General features: G+C 37.6%; 1 protein-coding gene across 1 annotated transcript in view; it reads left to right on the forward strand.

Moving 5' to 3' along the window:
* LOC120538598 (cystine/glutamate transporter-like) overlaps positions 1–24,671 on the forward strand; it is a 91,406-nt gene extending 66,735 nt beyond the window's left edge. The window contains exons 7-12 of the mRNA XM_039767987.1: positions 2,431–2,554; positions 8,165–8,268; positions 16,298–16,394; positions 16,715–16,864; positions 22,636–22,813; positions 24,240–24,671. Of these exons, the coding sequence (XP_039623921.1) occupies positions 2,431–2,554; positions 8,165–8,268; positions 16,298–16,394; positions 16,715–16,864; positions 22,636–22,813; positions 24,240–24,304 (718 nt within the window). The 3' untranslated portion in view covers positions 24,305–24,671. The remainder of the gene's footprint in view (positions 1–2,430; positions 2,555–8,164; positions 8,269–16,297; positions 16,395–16,714; positions 16,865–22,635; positions 22,814–24,239) is intronic.
* Positions 24,672–25,648: the final 977 nt, after the last annotated feature.

Raw genomic sequence — 25,648 nt, forward strand, 5'->3', positions numbered from 1 at the left:
AATCCTTAATTGATCAAAGAAAATTATTATTAAATCAAGAGATGAAAGCTTTCATTAATGTTGTATGGGTTAAATTTAAATGAAATGACCCTTCTATGAAGAAGAGATCCCTCACACTCAGAAGCCTAATGTGTCTCATTTTCTGATGGTACTGCCTCGATGTGTGAAATCTGAACTCAGTTCACATCCCCTGGAACCATCCATTCATTTTCCAACCTGCTGAATCTGAACACAGGGGTCTGCTGGAGCCAATCCCAGCCAACACAGGGCACAAACCAATCCCAGGCAGTGTGCCAACCCACCGCAGGACACACACAAACACACCTGGGCCAATTTAGAATTGCCAATCCACCTAACCTGCATGTCTTTGGACTGTGGGAGGAAACTGACGCAGACACAGGGAGAACATGCAAGCTCCTGTGGACGAAATCTCAGACCCGACAGCAGGTGCGGTTATAAAGCAGCTTTATTTTCAGAGTCACGGTGAGAAGAGTTTCAGAAAAGCAGACAATCAAATATACATGACAGCGTCAGGGCTCTTCTGAACCCCGTCTGTTGGGTGGGGTCCAGTTTTATACCCCTAGAATGCATAATTTAATATCATTATAAAGTGTAACAGTCAACACATTTATTATACACAAACCTTTAGCCCCTTCAACGCCCCTTATGCAACTTGATTTCTTGGCTCCTTTTGTTATGGCGTTCAGATGTAAGCTAAGGGAAAACGTGATAAGGCAGACTCATGTGTGGAATGCTCAGACCTTGAGTCCTTTGCACAAATATTTTTCTGTTTGCTAAAACAAAGCATGCTATTACATGGTTTTGTAAAGCTTACTTCTCAGACATGAATTAGTACAAGGGAATGAAGAGAACATTCGTCTTCCACACTCCACGCAGGGAGGACCTGGGAAGCAAACCCGGGTCTCCTAACTGCGAGGCAGCAGCACTACCACTGCGCCACCCCTCCCCTGGAACCTCTAGGGACAAACTTCAAAAGGAGAGTCATCTGACCAAAGAGAACTTGATTAAGTAGCATTTATTTGTAACCTAAGTTAAATCTGGTAAAGGTTTATTGAGAAGGATAACTGAGTTTGCTGGCATTTTGATATTATGGAAAAATCACACAAGAGACTTCATTCTCTGGTGTGGATTTGTTTTCACTTAAAATTCCCATCAAGAGAGCAACAAACAATTTGTGAAATGTAGCTCATATATTTTCAACAGTACATCTGCTATACTTCTCCATTTGAGGTCTACACATTTCAGAGGAAAATAACAGTACCCCTGTATCAACTATGATACCCTACATAGTAGGAATGTGGTGCCAGACTACACCTTGGATACCTTGTAGTTTATAGACCAAACAAGATGAGACGGAGAGAGAGATGAGACAAAGACGAAAGTGTTGTGGAAAACAAAGGTGCAATTTATTAACTAAAAAAACTAATCCTGTGTCATGCGGCCATTTTCACACTGTCCTTCAGCAATGACACACAATCAAAAATAAATGGGAAAGAACAACGACAGAAACAGTGAATATAGTGTTTACAGTTCATTTAAAAAATAAAGAATAATTAAGAAACATGCAACATAGTCATGTTCCTCTTCCTCTATCACATTCAGTTCAGCAACATACTTTAGGAAAAACTGAAGAAATTTACAGTATATCCCCAAGCCAATTATTTCTTTTATCAAAATCCTTCAACAGATGTACTCCTTCTTCTCATTCTGATGGTCAACTGGCAACCCCTGCTGGTGAGAAGCTCTTTTCATACTGGCCTTAGAATCAGCCAGCCTATCTCTATCCTCATCTACCCCTGTTCACATAATCGAGGCAGACACAAGCACATTCACGCTATGCAAATTCAGAAAGTATGCATTTTTTGCCAAAATATTAACACTTACTTTTGAAAAAGGCGGCATGCCTTGTAAACAGTTGAATGTATTTTGACAATTCCTTGCTTTTGAAATGATGACAGGACTATTGACCAGTGAGTGAGGGGAGATAGATAGTTTTTTTGCATGTGTGTGCCCATTCCTTTCTCGGTCACAAGAGTGTTTTCAGAAAGTGGTTTATTTAAAAATATGTCTGCAACGTTATGAGCAAACGATTGGATGACTTTCCATGTGGATTATGCAACACCAGTAACATGAGATTTTTTTCATGAATGTGTTTAAATTTTTTGCTGTTGTGCTGCATTAGTCACCTACCTCCTTTATTAATGAAAATATGACCTTAAAAAATTTCTTGACTGTCATTATTAAGCTCATTGGGCAAGCTACATTTAAAAATCATGTACTGTACATCTGGGTTTTAATAGTTTTATCACTCCATGCCCTGGTGAATCATTACAGCATCTGCAATAAGTATTTATTGTGACTGGATTAATATAAGGTACACTTTTGATATTATTTTTGATTTTTTTTTAGAAACATCCCTTTGTCAATCATATTATCCATGGTAACAGTGACAATTTCTTATCTTCTGATGAACATTTCCTATTACACGGTGATGACATCTCAAGATGTACTGGAATCCAATGCGGTGGCTGTGGTTTGTGAATTCACTTTTAATAAACATGAACAGATAAATATTAGAATGACTTTAAAGGTCTGCCTAGTGGGACAGTGATTAGCACTGCTGCATCACAATCTCTGTAGACAGGAGTAGTAGTCCTTTTACATTTCAGATTAATTGGTCAGTCTAAACCAGCCTGGTACAACTGAGTGTGGGTATGCTCATAAAAGTGCTCTGTGGAGGACTGGTATGTTGGCCAGAGTTAGTTGCTGTTTTCCACATAGTGCTGCCAGAATAAACTCTAGCATCCCACAACCCAGAAATTGAATGAGACAGGTCCTGTGAATGGATGGATGGATGGATACATTTATAGAATAACCTAACTGCATGACAACAGTAAACCTCCCCAAATGTTACACATTTGAATGAAGGAAATTTCAAATAAATAAAAACAAAGTTTTAATTAACAGTACCTGTAGCCCATACTGTGCAGTCTAGAATAGGCGCTGGTCTTGATTTTGTATAGCTCTTCTAATGGAGCTAATAAAGCTAACGCCCTGGCATTACTTTGTGACCTATGAAGGTATGGGTGGGTGAACTATGGTCATATGTGAGTCATGAGGTGTATTCATGGGAAACAATTTTTTCAACTACTTTAAACAAAAGAAAACAGATTCACAAAATATAATTGATTTTTGCAAAATGTTGCAAAACAAATCTTTTCAAATTAATAAAATTCTGTTATGTAACAGCCAAGGTTTATTCCATGGCTTATGTTTGTTTTTCTTTTTTGTTTATTTTATTTTTTCATATATTAGTGTACTTATGTGTTTTTGTTGATATTCGCTTTTTTATTTATTATTTAGTATCTATGTATTGTGCTATGTTCTTTTGTGTTCCTTTTGTTTTTTGAGTGGAACCCAAAGAGACGGGTCCACTCTGATGTCACCACCGAAGCACCACCTTCTGCCTCTTTTTTCTGAAGCCCAAAGCAGGTCCTTCTGTGGTTCATTGTCACTTGGTGTGTGCTTTATTTATGGTGAGCATTCATTTTTCTAGCTTCTTGAATTATTGCTTTGTGTTCTTGTATTTTGCTCTTGTTTTATGGATCTGGATTTGTTAGCCTTGGATTGTCTTTTAGGCAAATCATTTTGCCTTATTTTGCCCTTTTTGTTCCTCAATTGTTTATATAAATAAATTCTTATTTTATAAGGATTCTGTGTAGACTTGATTCTCAAGCCAAAGGTTTTGTATGGTTTTCCTTTCACTTAAGATGCATTTTGATACATTTTGGGGAGTTAGCAAGTTAAGTGTGTCTTAGGTGAAGTTTTTTTCTAAGCAGGCTAGGGAGGCTATTTTGCTATTTTGAGTGTTGTTTTGTCACAACAATATCTTTTGAATGGTACATTTCCAGTGCTTAGATTCTAGTTGACTTCAATACTAGTCTGAATACTACCCATTGGTTTTTGTTAGTGATAACCCTGCCCAATGGTAAATATATGTGCTATTGTACTGAGACATGGCCTTCAGTGCCATCTTTCTTTCTCGATCTGATCTTCTTAGCCACATATTCATGTTCTGCATGCATGTTTCTCCAGTCATCTTTTGCTTAATATTGAATTAGCCATATTAGAAGGCCACACTTTTCTTACTAAAACTTCTGACCTTCCATGTGACTGTGGTTCAGCTATTAACTGCACATGTTCTCAAAACCACTTACTTTCAGCCCTGATGGCCAATGTACAGTTACACAATTCAAATCAGCTCATGCCTGCTTATCTTCCATGTATTCAGCTGATTGATGGTTATCTGCTTTAAATGCGTCCACACACATCATTTTTAGACATCCTCAGGTTGGCCTTTAATGTTCAGATGTTATCCAGTAAGCAGCATATGGATGAAACTGAAATAATGTGTCAATATCTTTATTAGGTAAACAGTATGATCCAGTCATTGAAAATGTCACAACTGTTAACACCTTGTTGGCTTTTTCAGGATGTTTTTGTTGATCAGAATCTTTTTCTAAACAAAGCACCCCAGTGAAACAAGGCATAGATTTTTGCCCAAAAAGAGACTTGATCTTTTACGTAGATCACTGCCAGGAGATCATGGGTGATTTTCAAAATCGTTGACTTACAATTTCCTTTGGAGATGTGGTGTTTGCCAGCTACTAAGGTACAAAACTTGTTAGATCGTGTGGATCTTTAATACAGTATAAACTTTAGTATAGGTACAATCCCTAAAAAGTTTCAAACCAATATGGGTAATGAGTTACTCATTTGGTAATTTGAAGACAAAGAGTTAAATATTTTATTATGGGTAATAAATCTTTCTGCAGTGAAAAATATATTATGTGTGGTTATAGTTTAGAATGTGCAGAAAACATAAATCAAATCTGTAGAAAGCATTTAAAAACATTAAACAACGCTAGTTACTGTTGCGAAAGTTCAGATATTTTCAAATAATTGTTCAATGAAATTTTACAAAGGGTTATAAGTGGAATTTTTAGAATATTTTTTTTTCAGTTTCTGAATATCTTCAAAATCCAGCTGTTCAGAAATGAAAAGAATAAGCAAGTTAAAGCAGTAACTTGTAGATGTGGGCACGACTGAAAAAGTGGTACACGAAGACCACTTAGATACTGTAGATAGATAGATAGATAGATAGATAGATAGATAGATAGATAGATAGATAGATAGATAGATAGATACTTTATTAATCACAAGGGGAAATTCACATACATTAAAGTCCAACCTCAGGATGTATAAAAATGGTTTGTGTGGAAGCATTTAAAGCAGATAACCATCAATCAGCTGAATACATAGAAGATAAGCAGGCATGAGCTGATTTGAATTGTGTAACTGTACATTGGCCATCAGGGCTGAAATAAAAAAAATAAGCATATTTAGTTAAATACACTTTTGGCATTATATTTTAACAGCTGAAAAACTGTTTTCTTTAATTAACACCAAACTTTAGAGTAACACCTGATGGTTAAATGTTGTGCCGTTCAAAAACAGATTGTGATATCTTTCATTACACTGCTGATTTATCATCTTTTTTCAGCTGAAAGAACCCCATCCTACTCTCCAGAATTTAGTGAGACAAGGAAGTCTTTTTAGCACATTTACAATTTTCTCTGAGGAGCAGTCCAAAATCTTTTCTATAATTTGGCAAGAATTTATTAATACTGTTGTAAAATAACAGGTTTGGTCTCTGTTAAACTTTCTAAAGTCTCAATATATAAAACTCTCCTAACCAAGTATGAGATATGTATTAAAACTAGTCAAACATGTGGGATGTAACACTGCTTTGCACCTTATACATTGCTACACAATTCATTAAATGAATAAAAAAATATAAAAAAATAAAAGTCACAATCCAGTAGAAGCATTTCTGGATTTGTTGGTTCCATTATGATGTACGGAAGTGGCATTGGTGGAATGTTGTATTGCTGTTTTACACTGTGCTGACGTCAACCCAGAACTCTGCTGCTTTTTCTTTTTGCCAGTATCATGTCTGGTACAAAAATAAATGCATTACAATTTATTGGCTCTACTACTCTGTTGCGTTGTCTTTTGGATTTTTTTTTGTTTTGTTTCTGTATTCTTATTTGATTATAAATATGTCCTTACAGTTTTAATATTGTAGCTCAACCTATGATAAAAGCATATGATTTAAGCATATTTGTTATATTATAAACAAGCGTACATTTCCTAGATTTAAATACCTCCACATCTTATTTTTCACAATGAACTTTCAATCACAAAATGTTTTACAGTTTGAGTTTATAACAAGTTTTGATTTTGATTTTTTTTAGTTAATTAACCTTTTTCACACTTTGTTCTGAAGCTCTGTTAGCATTCTGCTCTTGTAAAAACTATTAATTGCCCTCTCTGTCTTTTTCAAACATTTTGCTATGGTTTGCAATGTATAACAAAGAGCACAGATAGAAAAGAAATCAAAACATGCCAATAAATACTGAAAATTGCTGTTTTGGTTTGTTAAGGGAGAGTTAATATGTGAAACATTCAAAATGATCCATTTAAAATGCATTGTAGATTGTTTTTGTATAGGACGATTATTTACCACTATACAGTAGCCCTGTAATTATCATTAATTCTATGTGAATATACTAGAGGTATTTTCAATAATTCAACTTTTTACACTCAGATTGTACTTTTGCCTTTTTTTCCATGAGATGGACACTCTATCTACTATATAATAAAACACTAAGGTCTGGGTCAAGTATGTGTGTCGAGTCCTTCAAAGCAATCAGATTGGTCAGTTTGGCTTTGGCAATGCAACAAAAGTCGAAGTGCAAGTGTGAGACAAATTAAAGGCGCAGGCTGAAAGAGTCACAGAAAGTATAAAACCAAACAGCAGGTGAGAATATGCTGTACAGTAAAGCCTTTGAGAGGGGAAGTACCGGTAAAGAGAGGTGTAGACACACGTGAATACAGAGAAAAGACACTAAAAGTACACATAGAGTAAGACATAGCAAATATTTTTAAATGATTCTATTATCTGCCTGGTAGGTACTGTGACTTATATATGTATAATGCAAAATGTACTGATTTACTGACTCACTCATCAACATAAACTACCATTGCCCGTCCAGTTAATATTCTGAAATTTGGAAGTATAGTACATCAAGGGCAGAGATAGGTGAGTCCTCCACTGAGTCCCCTGACTTTGCTTCCTCAAATGAAAGTGTTTTGGTGGGATTTATGAGGCCCTCAAAGTGGTCCTTCCACTGCTTGACTATATCATCATGTGAGTTCAGGAGCACTCCATCCATGCTATAAACTGTAAAAAAAGTCAGAACATTATGCAAATAATAGCAGAAGGCATGGTATTAATTTGTATTGTACACAAATACTTTGATACATAATAGCATCTCTTCATGCTAGGGAAGTTGTCATGTGTCAATAACAATCTTCCTGGTTTCCTCATTCATCAAAATATGAATTTATACATTATTATCTGTTTGTGTAATTAAATTCACAAACTAATTCACAAATTAGATTTGTGACAGATTTGTGCATTTCAAAGCTGTGCCAGACTATGCCGCATGATGAAACTAGATCAAACAATGAAGAAAAGAGTAGATAGATGCTGACAGTCATAAATAAGGGTAACTGGCCATTTCTGAAGGATGGCAGGATGAGGTGATTGGAACTGACAGCTATGAGGTATGCAAGTGAGTACAATAAACTGATTGATCTGCTTTGTCTCATCATTGACATAGGGATCAAGTGGCTATTAATGCTTCTGTATTCAAATACGCATTTTTTTTATAATTAAATCCATCCATCCACCCATTATCTGCACATACTTTGTCCAGTCCAAAGTCACATTGTGGTCTTTGCTTATCCTGGCAATTCAAGACAGAAATCAACCCTTATTATGCCAAGCTTTCAAAGGCTATAAACTGGCTGAATTCTTGACAATTAACCTAAAATGTATCTCACTAAGAGTACCAGCAGAAAAACCCACCCTGACATTAGGAGAACATTCAGATTTCACACAGACAGTGACCAAGCTGGTTTTGGACCCAGAACTCTGGAGATATGGAACAGTTGCACCTTAGTATTTAGCAGGTTTCCATTGTTTTAGTTTTTTTCTTTTTGTAATCTTTTTCAGAGCTTTGCTGACAGAGCACTCCAAGGGTTCTCCTCTGTCATTCCAATCCTTGTTGCTATGTCCTGTATGGGATCTCTTCTGGGAAGCTGCTTTACTACTCCAAGGTAAAAATATTAGTTTTCAAACCATTTTTATCAAGTGGGGAGGAGTGTAATTTAAAGATGTGAGTTTGATGTTTAGATCTAAAGTAGCTTTTATGAAATGGCACTGCTAATAAGAAGAGCTAAGAATTACTCTGCTTATAAAGAATAATTAATATATAATAATAGTAATTCTTTACATTTATGTAGAACTTTTCTCACTATTCAAAGAGCTTTTCAAAGTGAGCGGGGAGTCACTTTTACCAACATCAATGTGAAGCATCTACCTAGGTGATGTGATGTCAGCCATTTTGTACCAGTTTGCTAACCACACATTAGCTGTTAGGTAGTGTAGGGTTAAGCAATAGTCAGCCACTTAGAGACAGCAGATGATTAGTTGGCCAGAATGACTAGGCTCTGATGAGCAATTTAGCCAGGACATCAGGATACACCCTACTCTTTCTGAGGACCTTGGTTTTAAATCTGGTCCACTGGATCATTGGGATCTGCATTCAGACCACATTCAAGCTCCCCTTCCTGACCATGCCAACACTTTTTCCGGCAGCAGCCCAAGCTTTTCCTGGTTGGTGTCCCATCCAAGTACTGGCCAAGCCCAAACATGCTTATCTTCAGGTAGATTACCTGTTCTGAAGTGCATGTGGTATGGAAGAGTATTTCCAAAGTATTTATATAAAATCAAATATTTTAGAGGTTCAAAGGGGTAAAATAATTCTACAACTCTCTACTGAAGGCATATGGTTTCTATGGCTCTGAATAATATTTACTGAGTTATGAAAACGATAAATGGATTTTACACTGAAGATGACTGCATAGTTTTACAAATTTACCCTTAGTGGTCAATAAATGTGCTAGAGGTTTAAGAGGAAAAACTGCAGGGAAACAGTTTTAGTCTTATAAAGAAAAAAAATTAGTGAACATACATTTAAGAAAGAGGTTATCTGCAAATATGTGCTGTGACTCAGTACAGCTCCTTGAAGCCAAAGTCAAAACCCTATGGTTATTAAATGCTTGTTAAGAGAAGATAACTAAAACTTAACTTGTGGAGAGGAGTCTCTCTTTCACTTTGTCTTTTAGGGTGGAGACACCTACTCTCTATCATACTTATTCCTAATAGTAGTCATTTAATTGCTATATATGTAACCAGATAATCTGTTACCATTAAAACTTTTTGAGTCAAAATATATTCAGCGTTTTACTTGAAGTCATCTTCCTAAGGTAGCTGTTCTTCTATTAACTTTAGCTTTCAGCAAACACTTGTGTTTTTCTATTTCCATAATCAGAATTTGTTTAAATATGGTTTATTCTAAATATAATGCACTGACTTATATTCCTACTTATTTTTCTCACTAAATTCAAATGCTAATAAAATGCAACATGCAGTACATACAAATTGTCACAGATGGCCAGGGTTCTTATCCAGTCGGGATGCCTCTTCACGGAGAGGACCTGGGGAGCAAGCGTGGGCAGAATAGTACTCTCCCCCGGGATGTTAGATGAAAGCCCCCATGGCTTGCAGTATTGCTTTAGATTCCCACAGGGCTTCATGGGAGATGGAGTTATCTACAGGCCTGTTGGGATCCAGGGTTGCTGCAACAGCTGTTGTACCCTCTTGGGCGGGTTTTCCGCCACACCCGGAAGCGCTGCTGGAAGTAGGTCAATGACCACCTGGAGCACTTCCGGGGACATTATAAAAGGAGCCAGCAGTCACCACTCTGGGAGGCAGAGTCGGGAAGAGGAGGGAGACAAAGCTTGCCGAGCAGGAGTGGAGGAGAAAGACAGAAGAGAATAGAGAAGGAAAGTATTGTGTTTGTGCTTTGAGACTATGTTGTGTACTCGTGGGAACAGGGAAGATGTTCTCCATGAGGGAAGAAAAGAAAAGAAAACCTTGTGCTTTTTATAAGTGTATCTCCTGCGTCTGTCTGTGTTGGGTTAATCGCTGGTATCTGCTGTCACAAAGTATATTGTAAATATACAGTATAAGTATAAACTTTTTATGTTTATGTTCCTTGAACTTTTGTTCTCTTTCAATGTTTGTTCATAGACCTGAAAGACGATCTATCTATCTATCTTTGTAGACCTCCCAGTTCTGCCTAATCATCTTATGATGTGATATTTTGTAGTAGTGTATTTTATGCGATTTTGTAACATCATTTAATGGTATGATGTTGGCTGTTTCACTAGTAATGCCATTGTCTCTGTTCCACCTGGAAGAAAATGTGAAGTATTTTGGTCAATGTATAAATGACATAATTTGCCACAACAGGAAAAGAAAGATGAAAGGAAAAGCTTAGTAACAGGCAATCATATGATTATCACTATTATTAATTCCCATGTGGTCTAGTGGTTGTGATTTTTTATCTAGATGATTCAGATTCAAATTCACATACAGTGAACCCTCGTTTATCACAGTTAATCCGTTCCAGACTCTACCGTGATAAATGAATTTTCGCGAAGTAGGATTCTTTATTTATAAATCGAATATTTTCGCAGTTAGAGTATAGAAAACCTGTTTACGACCTTCTAAATACGTTTTTTAACATTATTAAGAGTCCTCTAGACATGAAATAACACCCTTTAGTCACCATTACACTCGTATTACCCAATATATTAGACAAAATAAGAGAAAATAAGACATATTAGACGTTACAAATATCATATTACTAGGCGCACTCGCCTTTTAAGGTGACCGACTTTTATCCTCAATTTTTGTGCGCTCCATGTGTACATCATGCATGTAAGTGTAGGGAAATGAGAACATCAAAGTGCCCATTCAGAACATCTCCCGAAAACCTAAGTTTTTTTTTATCTACTCAAGTGCCTGTCCAAAGTCGTACAATGTCAGCCCGAATCTGTACCGCTAAAGACGGAGTTTCATGCACTAAATAAGCTATAGATGAGAATAAGCAAGCACCATCTCCCCTGATATTTACTACGCGGTGAGGCATTTGTACTCCATCAACATTAATTATTTCCAGAGACATAATTTTGTCTATTTTTCCAGCACATCACGCACAAAAGCAAGGGAACGATGAGAGCACCAGAACTCTGCTCACATTGCGTCGCTTCGTACCTCAAGCCGCAAGTAGTAAGTCTGTAATAAGCGGAATACCGCTACGCTTTGCACTCACGGGATGGAAGAACAATCCCGAACGCTTTTATATAGTAGATTATTGTACTGTACATTTAATTACACACAACCACTAACCTATGAAGGCACGACCTCAGTAGGAGAGTCTTCAGAGGTGGTGCAGTATCTTCAGCAGGTGCGTTGTTGTCTTCAGTGAAGAAGTACTAGGAGTAGGCAGTGGGTGTCTGGGTGCGCGGCTGAAGAACATCTTGATAGGCAGTTGCTGGCGCTGTGTTTTCATATGCGTGAGGAGGCTTTTGTAGGGTATTGCCATCTTTAATCTTATCCAAGAGTTTCACCTTCTCCTGGATAGTAAGCATCTTCCTCCGGCGCTTAGTTTTATTGTCAGAAGGCTTATAAAAAGCAGCACGTTTAGGAGCCATTGTATGGCTTAGATAAAAGTTCTCAGAAAGCGCATGCGTAGTGACGTAAGCGTGTATGAGAAAAAAATTGCGATAGAGTGAAGCCGCGAAAGTCGAAGCATGATATAGCGAGGGATCACTGTATATATAAAATAGCAATATTGGCTTGAAAACCTTTGTTTTATCTAATGGCTGTCATTTTATTCATTAATCCAGCATCGTGAGTTTGAGTCAATGTAATTTTAGTGTTTGCATGCTCTATCCATGTCTGTGTGGATTTATCTCCTAGTACTCTGGTTTTCTCCCCGCGTTCCAAAGACATGCATGTTAAGTTAATTACAGATTCTAAATTGGGTTCTTGTTGGAGTGTTAATGAGTGAGCCAAATGATAGAAAGGTGCCCTGTCCCAGATTTGATTCCAAACTTGCAACTGATGTAGTGAAGATTGCGAGCCTCCCATTTATGTGAATTGAAATAAAGAGGTTTCAGAATTGTTTAACTTTTAAAAAGTATCATGGCATATTTTAGGTAACCAATCAAGTGTTAGTGACTTGGTCATGAATTGTAGTCATAAATATGGCAAATTGTTGTATGAGGCCTCCAAACGACCCGTAAAACTGACCATGACCATCCCTGACCTGCCCAGAAGAAACTCACCTAAATTCAGCCAGGCCCCAATTACTGCTGGCTTTAGCCACAAAAAAGGAGAGAAAAACGTTAACCTCTGACTTGTATAGCAGACCATATTTCACAATAATCTTTAGAAAACAAAGATATATTAACAAGAATAGAAAATAATGAAAAAATGCTTATCAGAGCAAAAAAAAAAAAAAAAAGGACAAATAATTTTCCAGTAGGCACTCCACAGTTAAAAAGTCCCAATGCATCATCCAGTAACAGTATTCCCAAAACAGAAGCAAAATACAAATACCAGAAGAAAAGAATAAAACAACCTTAATGTTCTGCTGACCATTCTCACTTTTCTGACTGAGACACCACCATGTTTTTCATTTAAAAACAAATACATTTCTCCCTTTTCACCTTTCATCCACTGTAAAACTGAAAAGGAAGATTTTTCAAAACACACTCCATAGCTGGATACTCTTAAAATGCAGCATCAATGTTGTTATGTGGACAGGTGAAAACTGAGTTTTCTGAAGATGATACTCTAATCACACTCTGGATTGCTCATGCTTATTTCGTGGCCTTTTCCTGATTATCTCCCTTTACAATGTCTCATTCACTGATTGGTTGCTTTCCATGAATGTAATGCTCTTTGCCTGTAAGTATCCAAATGTGTTTTGTGCAGTTTGAATACTGCTTACATGTGCAAAATGCAAATAATTTACCTTTTGCTACATTTTTGTGATCAATCTAGTGGCCAACTTTGTTCATGTTGCAGTGAAAATTCAGAACTCTGTCAAAATCAGATTGTAATGAAATCAGTTAACTGCCTTTTATCAGTTGTTATTACTTAAGCTTAATATGTCCTGCATTAAAATTAACAACAAGGAGTTTAACAAAGTGGATGGGTGTAGAATGCAGCCAATCCCACAATATTAGTGACCTGAGTCCTAGGAGAACCTGGGCCAGGTACAGGCCGCTGTTGCTGCAGGGAGTATCTGCAGTGGTAAGGCGCTGAAAGCATAAAAGAAGCAGGCAGCAAATAGGAATTTCAAACCGTACTTGATTTCATTCATATTTGCCCTCAGGTATAGAACTGCTTCAGTCTCTGTGTAGATCAACATGTCAGTAGGTTAAACAATGATGGAAACCAATTCCTTTGCAAAACAATAGTGTATATATATATTCATTGGTGGAACAGTAATATTCTTGCTAACTATCAAGAAATACATATAACCATTTGTGCAAGGTAGCCCAGACACAGACAGGCAGACACCGATGGTTCAAGCACCAACACACGTTTATTCATTTTCTCTATATACAAGTGCACACGCTCAACCCAGTGCTCCCGCACCAATCACCCTCAGTCCAGGCCTTTTCCTCAATGCCTTTCTCTCTGACTGCCTCCACTCTTCTGCTCCCGGCTTCGTCCTCTTCCACCCGACTCCAGCTATCGAATAGAGGGAGGCAGCCCCTTTTATGCTCACCAGGACGTGCTCCAGGTGCCTCCTAATAAACTTCCACCGGTACTTCCTGGTGTAGTGGGTGACGTGCCGGCGTGTCCCTGGTATTCCTTCCACCAGCACCTCTGGGTGTGGCGAAAGTGCTGACGTCCAGGGCTTCTCAGGCATCCGGGTGCCCCCTGACGGTGACCACGGGCCCCTATAGGGTTCAGCTTCCGTGCTCTGTTCCCGTGGTCCCCATACCAATCAGGGCAGCTGCCATCTTGTTGTCCAGAGGAGGCATAGCCCCTCTTCCGGTTCTGGGTACTGCCCCCAGCCACGTGCCACACACTGTAGGTTGATTTGAGACTAATATCCACTGAACACAACAATTTTTAAACCAAGTAAGAACAAAACATTTCCTAAGGAAGTAGATAGTTCTGTTACCACAGTGCTGTTTGTTGCTGAGATACCAATCAAATCAGTTTGCTCTTCAAATCAGGTGACTCTTTTGAGAGAAAGGTAAATATTATAGTCCTGTAGATGGTTATTAACAATAACCTGTAACAGCATTACTCAAGAAATTAGCCTCTCCACTTATCATCCCAGTATCAAACTGTACCCGTTAACCTATTGACTCTTACATGTTTTTGTAAAAACAACACACAGAAACGTCATTTTTTTTACACCAGTTTTAGTCCATTACAAAAGTAAAGCTAAAGACACACATAAGTATGCACGCATATAATCATTTACTGTTTAGTTAGTTTTACAGATGTTGTTTGGCAAACTCCAATTTCTATGAACTGCTTAAAATCTATCAATCAAATGAACATGGAGCTTATGACTTTTTTTAGTGTCGCTTTAACATTTGCTGTTTTTATTTGACAAGTCGACCACTTTTGTAACCAGCACATTGACTTGACATGGAGGCAATTCACTGTGGGCCACTTTAATAAGTTCTATCTTTTTCTATATGCTGTGAATGCACTATAAGTGTTCTGCATGTGCTGAATTAGATTTTAATAGGGCTCTAAATTTTTCACTACACAGTCCCTTGAAGGTGTAATGGGCAGCCACGGCCATTATCTGGCTGGGATGCAAATAGAATGGAAGGACTGGGGGAGAGAGGATCGCTGAGGCAATACCCCCCTGGGACGCTAGAGGGCAGCCCTCCTGGATGGCTGTGGCACCACGGATTCCCACAGGGCACACTGGGAGCTGGAGTTTGGTACAGCCCTGTTGGATTCCATGGAGGCCACCAGGGGGAGCTGCAGAGCCCTATCATGGACTTCCACCATACCTGGGAGTGATTCCAGGTCATCCTGATGAACCACCTGGAACACTCCCTGGTGCTGAATAAAAGGAGCCCTCTCTCCGCCAGGCCAGGAGTGGAGGTGGAGAAAAAAAGAAGAGGAAGGAATGTGTTTGTGGTGCTTTGTTGTACTGTACTGTGGGCGAGCAAAGAAAAAGTGTTCCAATAAACATGTGTGGCAAACTTGTGCCTCTGTGCCTGTCTGTGTCTGGGTTTGGGGAGCTGTACGCACCCCGGTGGTCCACAAAGGGTTTTCTGTCTGATATACACATGTCCAGTGTAGGCAAAGGTCTACGTCACATATGTTTTTGGGCATTTCAGTTCAGACATACTTTGTAAATGATGCAAAAACTCCAGTACAGAAGGAGATAATTTTTGTTTAAAAATTCCTTTTTTAAATTAAAACATTGTAGTGTGCATGTACCCTGAATATTAAGTGAGAAGGAAGACCCAGCAGAAGTGATGTCAGGGTGACTCTGTCTCCTGTGGCTGCACCATTAAAATACACAGAAGGGCCATACATTTAAAGTTATAGGATACAAAAGATATAGGATTACCAAATCATAGACAAACATGAAAGAAATTACATTAAATTGTGAAAAAATAATGACAGTAAGACATTAAATACACCAGGATTTAAACCTTTACATAAGCGACTCAATGGCTTCTCAAACTTTTTATGGCCTAAAATATATGAAGCAGCTCTAAAATGACTACACAATGCTAAAATAACGAGCCCTGAAACCAGATTCCCATCTTTTCTTGTGTTAAGTAATGCTTGTGCTTCCAGAGTTTAGAGGCTTTTCAAACTGTGGATAGAGTGTAAATTATTTTTGACTGGTATATTCTATACAATAGGCCAAAACAAGCACTGTGCAGAAAGATCTCTGTATAAATATATAAGTATTCTTCTTAGATGATGGGACTCCTTCGCTACTTTTTAATTTTGTTTTTTCAAAATGTAGGAGAAATATCCCATGAACATTCACACCATTTTATTTTATTTTATTGATTTTATTCCTATTGTTCATATTTCTCATTTTTGTTGGCTACACCACATTTATAGATCGGTTTAAAATGCTGTTCAGAATTCAATGATGACTTTTTCTTGTAATTCTTATTCATGTTCTTATTTCTATCCTTCACTTATTTGATTATGCAGGATGTTGTTGTCAGGCTCCAGAGAAGGACAGTGGCCTAGTCTCTTTTCTATGATTCACATTCGAAGGCACACTCCTCTGCCAGCAGTGCTTGTAATGGTAACAGCTAACTTATTTATAATGTTGGTGGTCATTTCCACTGATCAAAGGCTTCATCTGCTGACTAATTATAGGAAGTTTAATATGATTAACATGCTTTTTGTTAGAACAGATACCTCTCACTAAAAGTAGCCTTGGTTTATTTAGATAACATTTTCCTTTGTGGCTTCAAAATTAATTTTAGTTCTAAGTCAAGAGCTACTTTTTCTAAAAACCTCATACAAACTGCTATTACATTCTGTTTTTTGTTTATGCACTATTTTATGTCATTAAGATAAGGGATGTATGCAGAATTAATGTTCTTACTCACTTCCTTGCAGTACCCCATGATAGTCTTCATGATCTTGGCCGGTGAACTCTTTGGACTGTTAAATTTTTACAGCTTTTCTCGATGGCTGTTTATGGGCTTGACTACTATGGGCCTCATGGTCCATCGATATCGGAAACCAGATCTTCCACGGCCTTTTAAGGTACTTGTTTTTATTATTTGTTCTATAAGTTTTCATTTCCGTTGCCTAATACTTTAAAAGCAGAGTAGGAAATGTGAAATATTCTTTTTCTTTCCCCTCAAGTAAGGTTATGGTCAAGTACATTTCTGTCTTTACATTTGGAAAAGTCATTTTCACCATTTGCACTCTGGTTGGTTTTAATCTGTTACTACAAAGACATAGCACAATAATATGAGAAATTCTCTGACTAACTCTTGAGGTGATACAATTATTATTTAAATAGGTGAGAAGTGTTTTATTGTGTACCATACGCCGCATAATCAGGCCGGTTTTTAAATGATTTTTAAGCACAGGGAGAAAATTAACATTTGAAAAATCGGTAATGTAATAAATCAGCAAGAAATGCAACATTATAACAATGCACGGAATGAACCAACATACAATCGTCCGTGACTGAAAACTGGCAGACCAATCTTGTTGATGTGAGCGAAGGAAATGTAGACGCGCGCCTTCTGTTCTGACAGATGCATCGATGATATATTGCTGGAAGATTTTGCCACTGGAATGCAAGACACTAAATGAAGATCTCATGGCAAGCCTGAAAGCATAAAATTGGAGCTGTGTGACTCGTATTCTTTTCGCGGTTCGCTTTTACTCAACATGGGTTAATTGTAAGTGCCAGCCTGGATCTCTGAAAGGGAATAGTAGTGGAAAAACCATGGGGTCACAATTCATATTGAGAACAGAGATACGGTTGCAAGCATCTCCCCTTGGATATATGCAAATGTCGCGTTGTGCAGGAGGTTCCCCGTCTTCACGTATAAAGCAGCAACATCAGTTTGACAGGACGGGGCGTTATACCTTCTCATATCCAGACCTGGATTTTCCATGAACACCATTCGTACAGCAGTAACAGAGTAACCGTGAGTGATAATGTCATGAATTTGCATGTAAGACTTTGCGAAGGGATTAACCTGGCGTATCATGTTGTCTAGTTGAAGCAACAAAATGTCAGTGCAAGCGCTATTACATTCCTTTTGCAAACGTTGACTGGTAGCCTCAGCAGAATCGAAGATATATAGCTGACCGTATTGTGGTGACGTGTCAGGATTGTTATATAAAGGAGAGACCTGGTGATAAATTTGACCGTGGATTCTGAAAGCATACGGTCCTTGTCCAGATGGTTGAGCGATGTGTGCGCCCATTGACACGAAAGCTAAAGCAGAATTGTATTCCCTGATATGATCACAGTAATTACGGGACAGTGGGTTCTTGCCAGTCAAGAGGTCTTCCAATAAAAGAGGGGGCTTGGATAGCGGTGGCAAAGACACCTTGCCGGCATGACAACACTTAGTGTAATGTCCGGATTTGTTGACCTCTGCTGGCCAATGCAGAGTATTGCAAGAAGCACATAGTGCGGTAGGTAGGCCAATGTTATGTTCTTGGATGTAAAAGGCGGTATCTTCTTGAAAAGCTGCAGAAAAGTGAATGCAATGTTTGTGTATGAACGATTTAGTGCTGTGTTGACACTGAAGGGAATTGGAATGAGTTGTGTCGAAGCATTGCTGGCAATGTTCACATTGCATAATTCGTTCAGTGGAGTGTGTTTTTAAATGTATGTTGAGAAATCTCTGCACTCGGAATGTTTTTGAACAAATCGTGCATTCAAAGATCTTTTTGGAATGTGTTAGTTCAGTGGAGTGGGTGTGTAAATGTGCTTTGAGATATTTCTGGCGTGTGAAGGTTTTGGAGCAGTGTTGACACTGAAAAGAATTCATCAGGGAATGTGTTTTGAGATGGTTAGTAAGGTATCTGCGTGCGTGAAAGTGTTTGTCGCAAATTTTGCATACAAATCTTTGCGTTGAATGGATCTGCATATGGTTGTGGAGATCCATCTCACCTGTGAAGTCCTCATTACAAAATGTGCAATTGAAGGTGAGAGTGGAATGAGTTCGTAAGTGTTTTTTGGGAGCGAGTTGTCTTGAAGCATTATTTGCAATGTCCACATTGCATCATTCGGTTAGTGTTGTGTTTTTTCAAATGTGCGTTCAGATATCTGTGCACTCTGAAGCTTTTGGAACAAAAGGTGCATTGAAAGTCCTGTGTGGAATGCGTGTGTTTAGGGGAGGGTGCCTTTAAATGTTTTTCAGGAAGAGGAGAGTGGGCAGGTGATGTCACATTAGTGTGGCAAGCAAGTGGGTGTGCACGCTGTGTGCACATACCGACAGAGTCAAAAGATTTCACCAGAAGGTAATCACATGGGTATTTGAGAGGCATGAGAACCTCGTAATGCCCATGATCCAAAAAACCGCTAAAGAGCAGGGATATGAAGAGACGCTGGGCCGGATTGTAAACTCGAGGAAAGGCATGAGGACGTTCTTGGAAGTAAATGCTGATAGTAGCTGGAAGGATTTGGGAAATTGCCACAATTTGTGCCTCGCCACCATAGACTCCGGACGTATTCATATAATCAGCGTATTGTTGAGCAGACTGTATAACAATGCCTCTGTGACTAAGAACAACGGACACCATGTCACCGAAGTTATCCCAATGTTGGCAAACAAAGCTAACAGCCATGTTACGAAGTTTGAGAGCAACGGTTTTGTCAATGACATTTCTCCAAAAAAACCCGACTGACAGAAACAGTTACCTAAAGCAGGAATTTCTATAACATTGAAAGAAGTGTTGTTTCCATGAAATACATTTGAAGCGGTAGCCATGGAGGGCAAAAGAATAGTCAACGTGGCTCACAGCTGGGTTTGGACTGCAGCACAGACCAAAATGAGTGAGTATGTGTTTGATGAGCTGTTTTATTTGGCGATCAGTGGTCTGAGGTACGTTCCTGAGCACGTGGGAGGAGGGGTAGAGTTTCTGGGCGGGGCTTCGTTGTTCCTTTCGCATAGTTTTTCATGGTGGATGCGGTCAGGTATCGAAACCGAAAAGAATAATGAAAAGTCAACGTGCTTAGACGTGCATGTGGACTCCTAGCACAGACGAAAGGGGCTAACTGGTTGGTCGGTGAGTTTTTGCGCCCGGGCACATGGGCAGGCAGTGTGAATGCCAAGAGAGTGAGGGTAGAAGTGGGCCGGTGAAAAAGGAGTGTTAGTGGGCAGGGAAACATCTTCTGCAGGAGCATCTAAGAAGACGCATGTTTGTCGCGGATGTAAATTGCTGTATGTAGCGTGTAAAACAGTTTGCCATGGTGCACATGGTGGTGCGTCGTAACCGAAAACTCGGTTTTTAAAGACTGCTTACATCATTGTGTTTTAACCTCAGTTGTAAAGGATTGTTTTAAAGATCCCATGGGATACCCCTTGCAAACCGTTTTACACGCTGCATATGGCGATTTACCTCCACGAGAAACATGCCTCTATGAACAGTCAACGTGCAGGTGCAAGTGGCCTCTACGACAGACGAATATAAATGACGCTGTTTCTTCTGTGTCATCGCATCCGAGTTGGTGGGCGTGGCTCTGCGAGTACTGTTGTATCCAATGGTCTTGGAGTTGGTGGGCGTGGCCCCTTCCTGCGTGCGCCATCGGTGTCTTACTTCTCGGCGGCTCAGTGAATCCACGCCCCTTCCGGCGTGCTTTCCATGGTTGTCTTGCCTTAGTAAATTATATATATAGATGTTTAGAGCATGAAGCTCTTTTATCTTCAATCATGCAAAACAATTTAAATAAGTAAAAAATTTTTACACATTTTTATTATTTTACATTTTGTATTATTACACAATAAAATCAATATTACAAATCCTCAATATGTTAGAAACTCGTTTTCATCATGGGGCCAAAAAATGTTAATTCAAAAAAAAAAATCTCTTTTTTTGATGAGTAGATAAAAACTCACGAATTGAATCAGTCTATATAAATGTTCAGTGCAAAAATTGTTTTTTGTTTTCTAATATTATTTTACTTAATTCAATCTTGAGTTATCTGAATGGGATGTTAAGTCCAATTTAAAGAAATGTTTAACAAACCTGTTATCAGCTCTAATCAGGAGCAGGCCGGGGCACATTTACTTGTTTCCAAAACCTAACCCTTCAAGCCTGTTGAATATGTGTTAAAATTCACTAATTTCAGTAATTTTTGTTTGTAATATGAAGATGTTTCTTGTTGTTAATCAGATATGGTCTTATCAAGTAAAATTCTCCTGCTTCACTGGCAGATTCTGCTCTTTGTTGCGGATGACTGTCCTGCATCTTTCTGTTGGACCAGGATTTGGTGAGGCTGTTCAATGACTGCCAAAGCATACTGAATCTATATATATAAAAGCCAACGTGTGTGTGTGTATATGTATGTATGTTCCAGCATCACTTCCGAACGGCTGAAGCAATTTTCATGAAACTTGGTACACATGTTTCTCAATGGTAGACTAAAAATACTGTAGGGTGAAATCAACCCTAACTCACCTTCTTCTGGGTTGAGTGGGGGGTGATCTTGCAGTCTTGTATGCATGTTATCATCCAGTTGACACTCGGAACGACCACCAGAGGGAGAACTGGAGGTGACTGCCAGCATTCCTTATGTTTAAGCACCACTGCGCCGCTGTTGCTTTTGAAACTAAATAGAGTTGGCCAGTTCCGAGCGTGATGACAACATACATACAAGACCGCAAGACAAGCACATTAGTGAGTTTTCATTGTTTGTTAATTTATTTTTATTTTTAAAGTTGTGTTTTTTTAATTATATTTTTCTCAAACAATTAAGTAAAAAAAACACTTTATTTTTCTCCCAGGCAACATCAAGTATTTCAGCTATGTTAGCTAGTATATATTAAAGATATAAATAGCTATATATGTAAGTCTTTAAATTTGCTTAATCAAAATAAATTTTGCTGTGATCTTTTAAAGTGTAGCAAGGCAGGAACTAATACTTTACAGAGTGTAAGTCTGTCAACTAATTCTTAAACAAATTTAGGTGTTACAACGACACATGACTGCCTTCTGTGGAAAATGTCAAAACGTTTAACAGAGTGATGGTATCCTCCTCCTTGACTTTGACTGGATAACCACCCATACTCCAGCTGAATTTGAATGCTGAAACATGCATGCTATTACTTGATGTGATGAAAGAAAAAGGAGACATATTTCAAGTGTATACAAAATGTAACATTTATAATATAATATTTAAACTGCATTTGGCCTTGTAATCTAATACAATTTCATTCTTTACTTGTAAGAATGACAAGCTTTTTGACGTCAAGTTATAACTTACATAATATACTTAAACCCTCTTATTTCAAGGCATCATTTGGCAGAAGGCAGGAACCAACTGTAGACAGGATGACATGTCATCACTCATGCACACTTGCACAAGTTAAGAAAAATTAAGAAGAAACAAATATGGTTTTAACCATTTATTTATGTGTATTTCTGAATGATTTTGTTTTTCACATTTTTTTTCTCTCTATGCATTTTGTAGTCATTGGAAACAAATTTCTATCAAAGCAGCAAAAAGTTCAATGTGTGAAGGATTCCTAAATAAGGCGTCACTCCATTACAGGGCTCACTCAAACAAACGCTAAGTAATGATAGACCAATTAAGGGTCACCAATTGACTTTACCATACAGTAAGTGTCTTTTGAACTTGAAAGCAAAACTGGAGCTCCCAGAGGACTCCCACACTAGAACACACTGCCACACTCACATTTATGGGTAATTTAATACAGTTTTCTTAAACCGGTTCAACTATTAAAGCAGAAGGTTGTTTTGCTAATAGCTCAGCTGAAATGTAAATGAATTGTGTCATTTTTTCAGGACACTAATATGTTTCTCTCTCTTTCCTTTCACAGGTACATCTTTTCTTCCCTGCTGTTTTCACCGTTGTATGTTTTTTCATTGTGGGGATGTCCCTCTATTCTGATCCATTCAACACAGGCATCAGCTTTGCCCTCACACTGACTGGTATCCCAATTTATTTCCTTGTGGTTCAGAAGCAGAGACTGCCTTTATGTGTCATCAGAGCTTTTCGTAAGTAGAAACAAGGTTTATTCTGAGATAAGAAATTCTGCCGTAGACTTTTTTATTTTGTAATTTCATTCACCTCCTGGTGCAGCAATAAAAATCAATCTTCACCAAAATTGTGAATCAGTCCTGCCTGAGGTTGCAAAAGCCTAATAAGATGCCATAAATAAGAACCATTGTTCAGTTCATAGTATAGTAGTACAGAATTACTTCTGTTGCCATGCTACTTTAGGTGAGTTTGTTGGATTTGTTGCGCAATTACTAAGTGTGATGTTCTCCCTTTGTTGAAATGATTTGTTTCTTTCGGTATTACTAAAACTTTTGTTAGGCAGTCCTACACTTTCTAGTTAACTAATTTATCAGAATATTCAAATAATTCTTAATCAAATACAAAATAATTAACAGATAAGGTACATTTTGTAGTAGCTAAGTAACAAAACAAGCTGTTTTAATATAAAAGGAAAGTGTGTTTAAAAAGAATACTTATAAACATTGCAAGAAAAGTTCTGCTTTATTCAGAAAAGTTTTCCGCCTTTCTCCTACAGTAATCTATACATATAAAGGAGAATTGGGATCTGAGAGACTGTGTTTGTGTGTTTGTGGAGGGATGGAGAGTTAAGGCGGGTGGGGGAGTCACGTGAACATCTCCCCTCCCATTCACGTCATTTCATTCACTTCATTTCGCTCCGAGCTGAGCTCCGCAGCTGACGCAGTCTTGCCGTTCTTTTTCCTTACTGTTTAGTCCTCTCTCCTTTACTGATTTACTGTTTACTAGACGCAGTACTTACTGAATGGTATTTTTTCCTTTAGTGTTTCTACTTAGTGTTCCTTAGTGTTTAGTAGACGTGGTGTGCCTGTGTTCCCACCGGTGTAGCGGTTTACTGTTACTTTCAACTTCGTTTTTGTACTTTAGTGTTTGGTAGACTTTTACTTTATCTCATTTACTGTTGTTCCCGGTGGTGTTGCCGTTTTTCCCGTTTCTATTTTTTATGTAGCATGTTCACGAATTAGTCATAGAGAAAATTTATATATTTTGGCTCCAGGAGGATAAACGAAAAATGTTGTATATAAAGAAGCTCTATAAGTCGTATGTAGATACATAATTATTCCAACTACAGCGACTACAGCAAAGCGCACGTGGTCTGCTAGTTATACTATAAATAATGTAATAAGAAATACTTAACACAGAGTCAATGATTTACTTAAACAAAAAAAAGTGTTAAAACAGTGAATATTACAAATATTAGACTTGTATGTGAACATTTACAGGCAAAAGTCTTTAAAAAGTTTTACACTTTTCACTTTAAGCAGTTCCTAATCAGACTTAACAATGATCTCACTTCAAGACAGCAGAGAAGCAGTGCTCTGTGGAGGAATGGCCTTTCACTTCTGTTGATGATAAGTCTGACATGTTGGTTTTATTATTTTACAGACATCTTCACTATGAAGCTTCAGATCCTCTTGGAAGTGATGCCACAGGAGGTGCAGACCTACTAAATCTTGAGCTGATCGCAGCTTTACCTTCAGAAACTCATTTGGGCTCTACAAAATAATGTATTTGTAGCATACTGTACATTATTGAAAAACATAACTACTATAAAATGGTAAATTAAGAAATTTTTGAAATGGTCTGTAGTAACTAGTAGGTGTATCACAGTATTTACCAGTTTTTGCAACTATGCATTTGCTGTAAGTAAATAAGAGGTTTACATGTGAAATAATAAATAAAATATTGTTTCATTGAAAAGGTAACATATTATCACCACTGTTACTGACATACACATAAATCATTTGATCTGTTCAAAAATTTCCAATTTTAAATGCAAAATTATTCAATAAATGATACAGATTCTTCGACTGTCAATCAATTATATTTGTGATGTTGTAAATCAGTTCTATTTAAGATGTTTAAGTGTTAATTTTGACAATACATTTTGACTTAGTTTAATTCTTAGTCTTCCGACTAAATTGCATTTTAGTTTTAGTCACATTTTAGTCTTTTAATTATTGTTCGTTTTAGTCTAGTTTTAGTCAACAAAAAAAAAATTTAGTTGAGAAAAAGTAAAAGTAAATTAGTCAAACAGCCCAAATCATATCATATTTAACATACGACTATGCACAGAATATACTGTACCTCTACACTATTATAATAACATCTACACAAATGAGCCAAACCACATGTAGTGATTATGGAACATAAAACAAAAAGTAGGTGTAGAAAGGATTTGCTCCCAAAGATCTTGGTCAGATAAAGGCAATTGTCATCACAATTATCTGGATTTCAACATGCCTTAGTTATGCTGCTATAAGATTTGACCAAAAAGGCTGGACCAAGCAGCACATATTTAATCTCAGCATAGGGTTTACAAAAGATAATATCATCATGGACTTTCTGATTTATCAGACCATGCAGACATTTTAAATTTATTTTCTGGTAATTTTTTTCCAGCATCTGAAAAGTACTGCTTAAATAATACAGAAAATAAAAATTCAAACATTATAGTTGTACTGATGAATTAATGAATTCCAAAGTAATTAAAGATACTTATTTTTAAACAAACCCTTAAAAGCTGTTTTAATAACAAAATACTTTTTTCAGAGAATCACTCTTTTAGGTTTGCAACATTTGCTATTGTAAGATTTATATTTATATTGCTGGCTTGTTAAAAAAAAAAATCACCAAAAAGTAACTCTTAATGGATGAGTTGAATTTATTTACATTACTAGCAAAATACCTGCGCTTCGCAGCGGCGAAGTACTGCATTAAAATTTTTATTAAGAAGAAAATTAAACCTTTTTAAACCGAGGGAAAATATGCCAATAATTATTTGTTAAGGATCT

This window comes from Polypterus senegalus, chromosome 11 (genome assembly GCF_016835505.1).
Source record: "Polypterus senegalus isolate Bchr_013 chromosome 11, ASM1683550v1, whole genome shotgun sequence".
In the NCBI taxonomy this organism is placed as follows: domain Eukaryota; kingdom Metazoa; phylum Chordata; class Cladistia; order Polypteriformes; family Polypteridae; genus Polypterus; species Polypterus senegalus.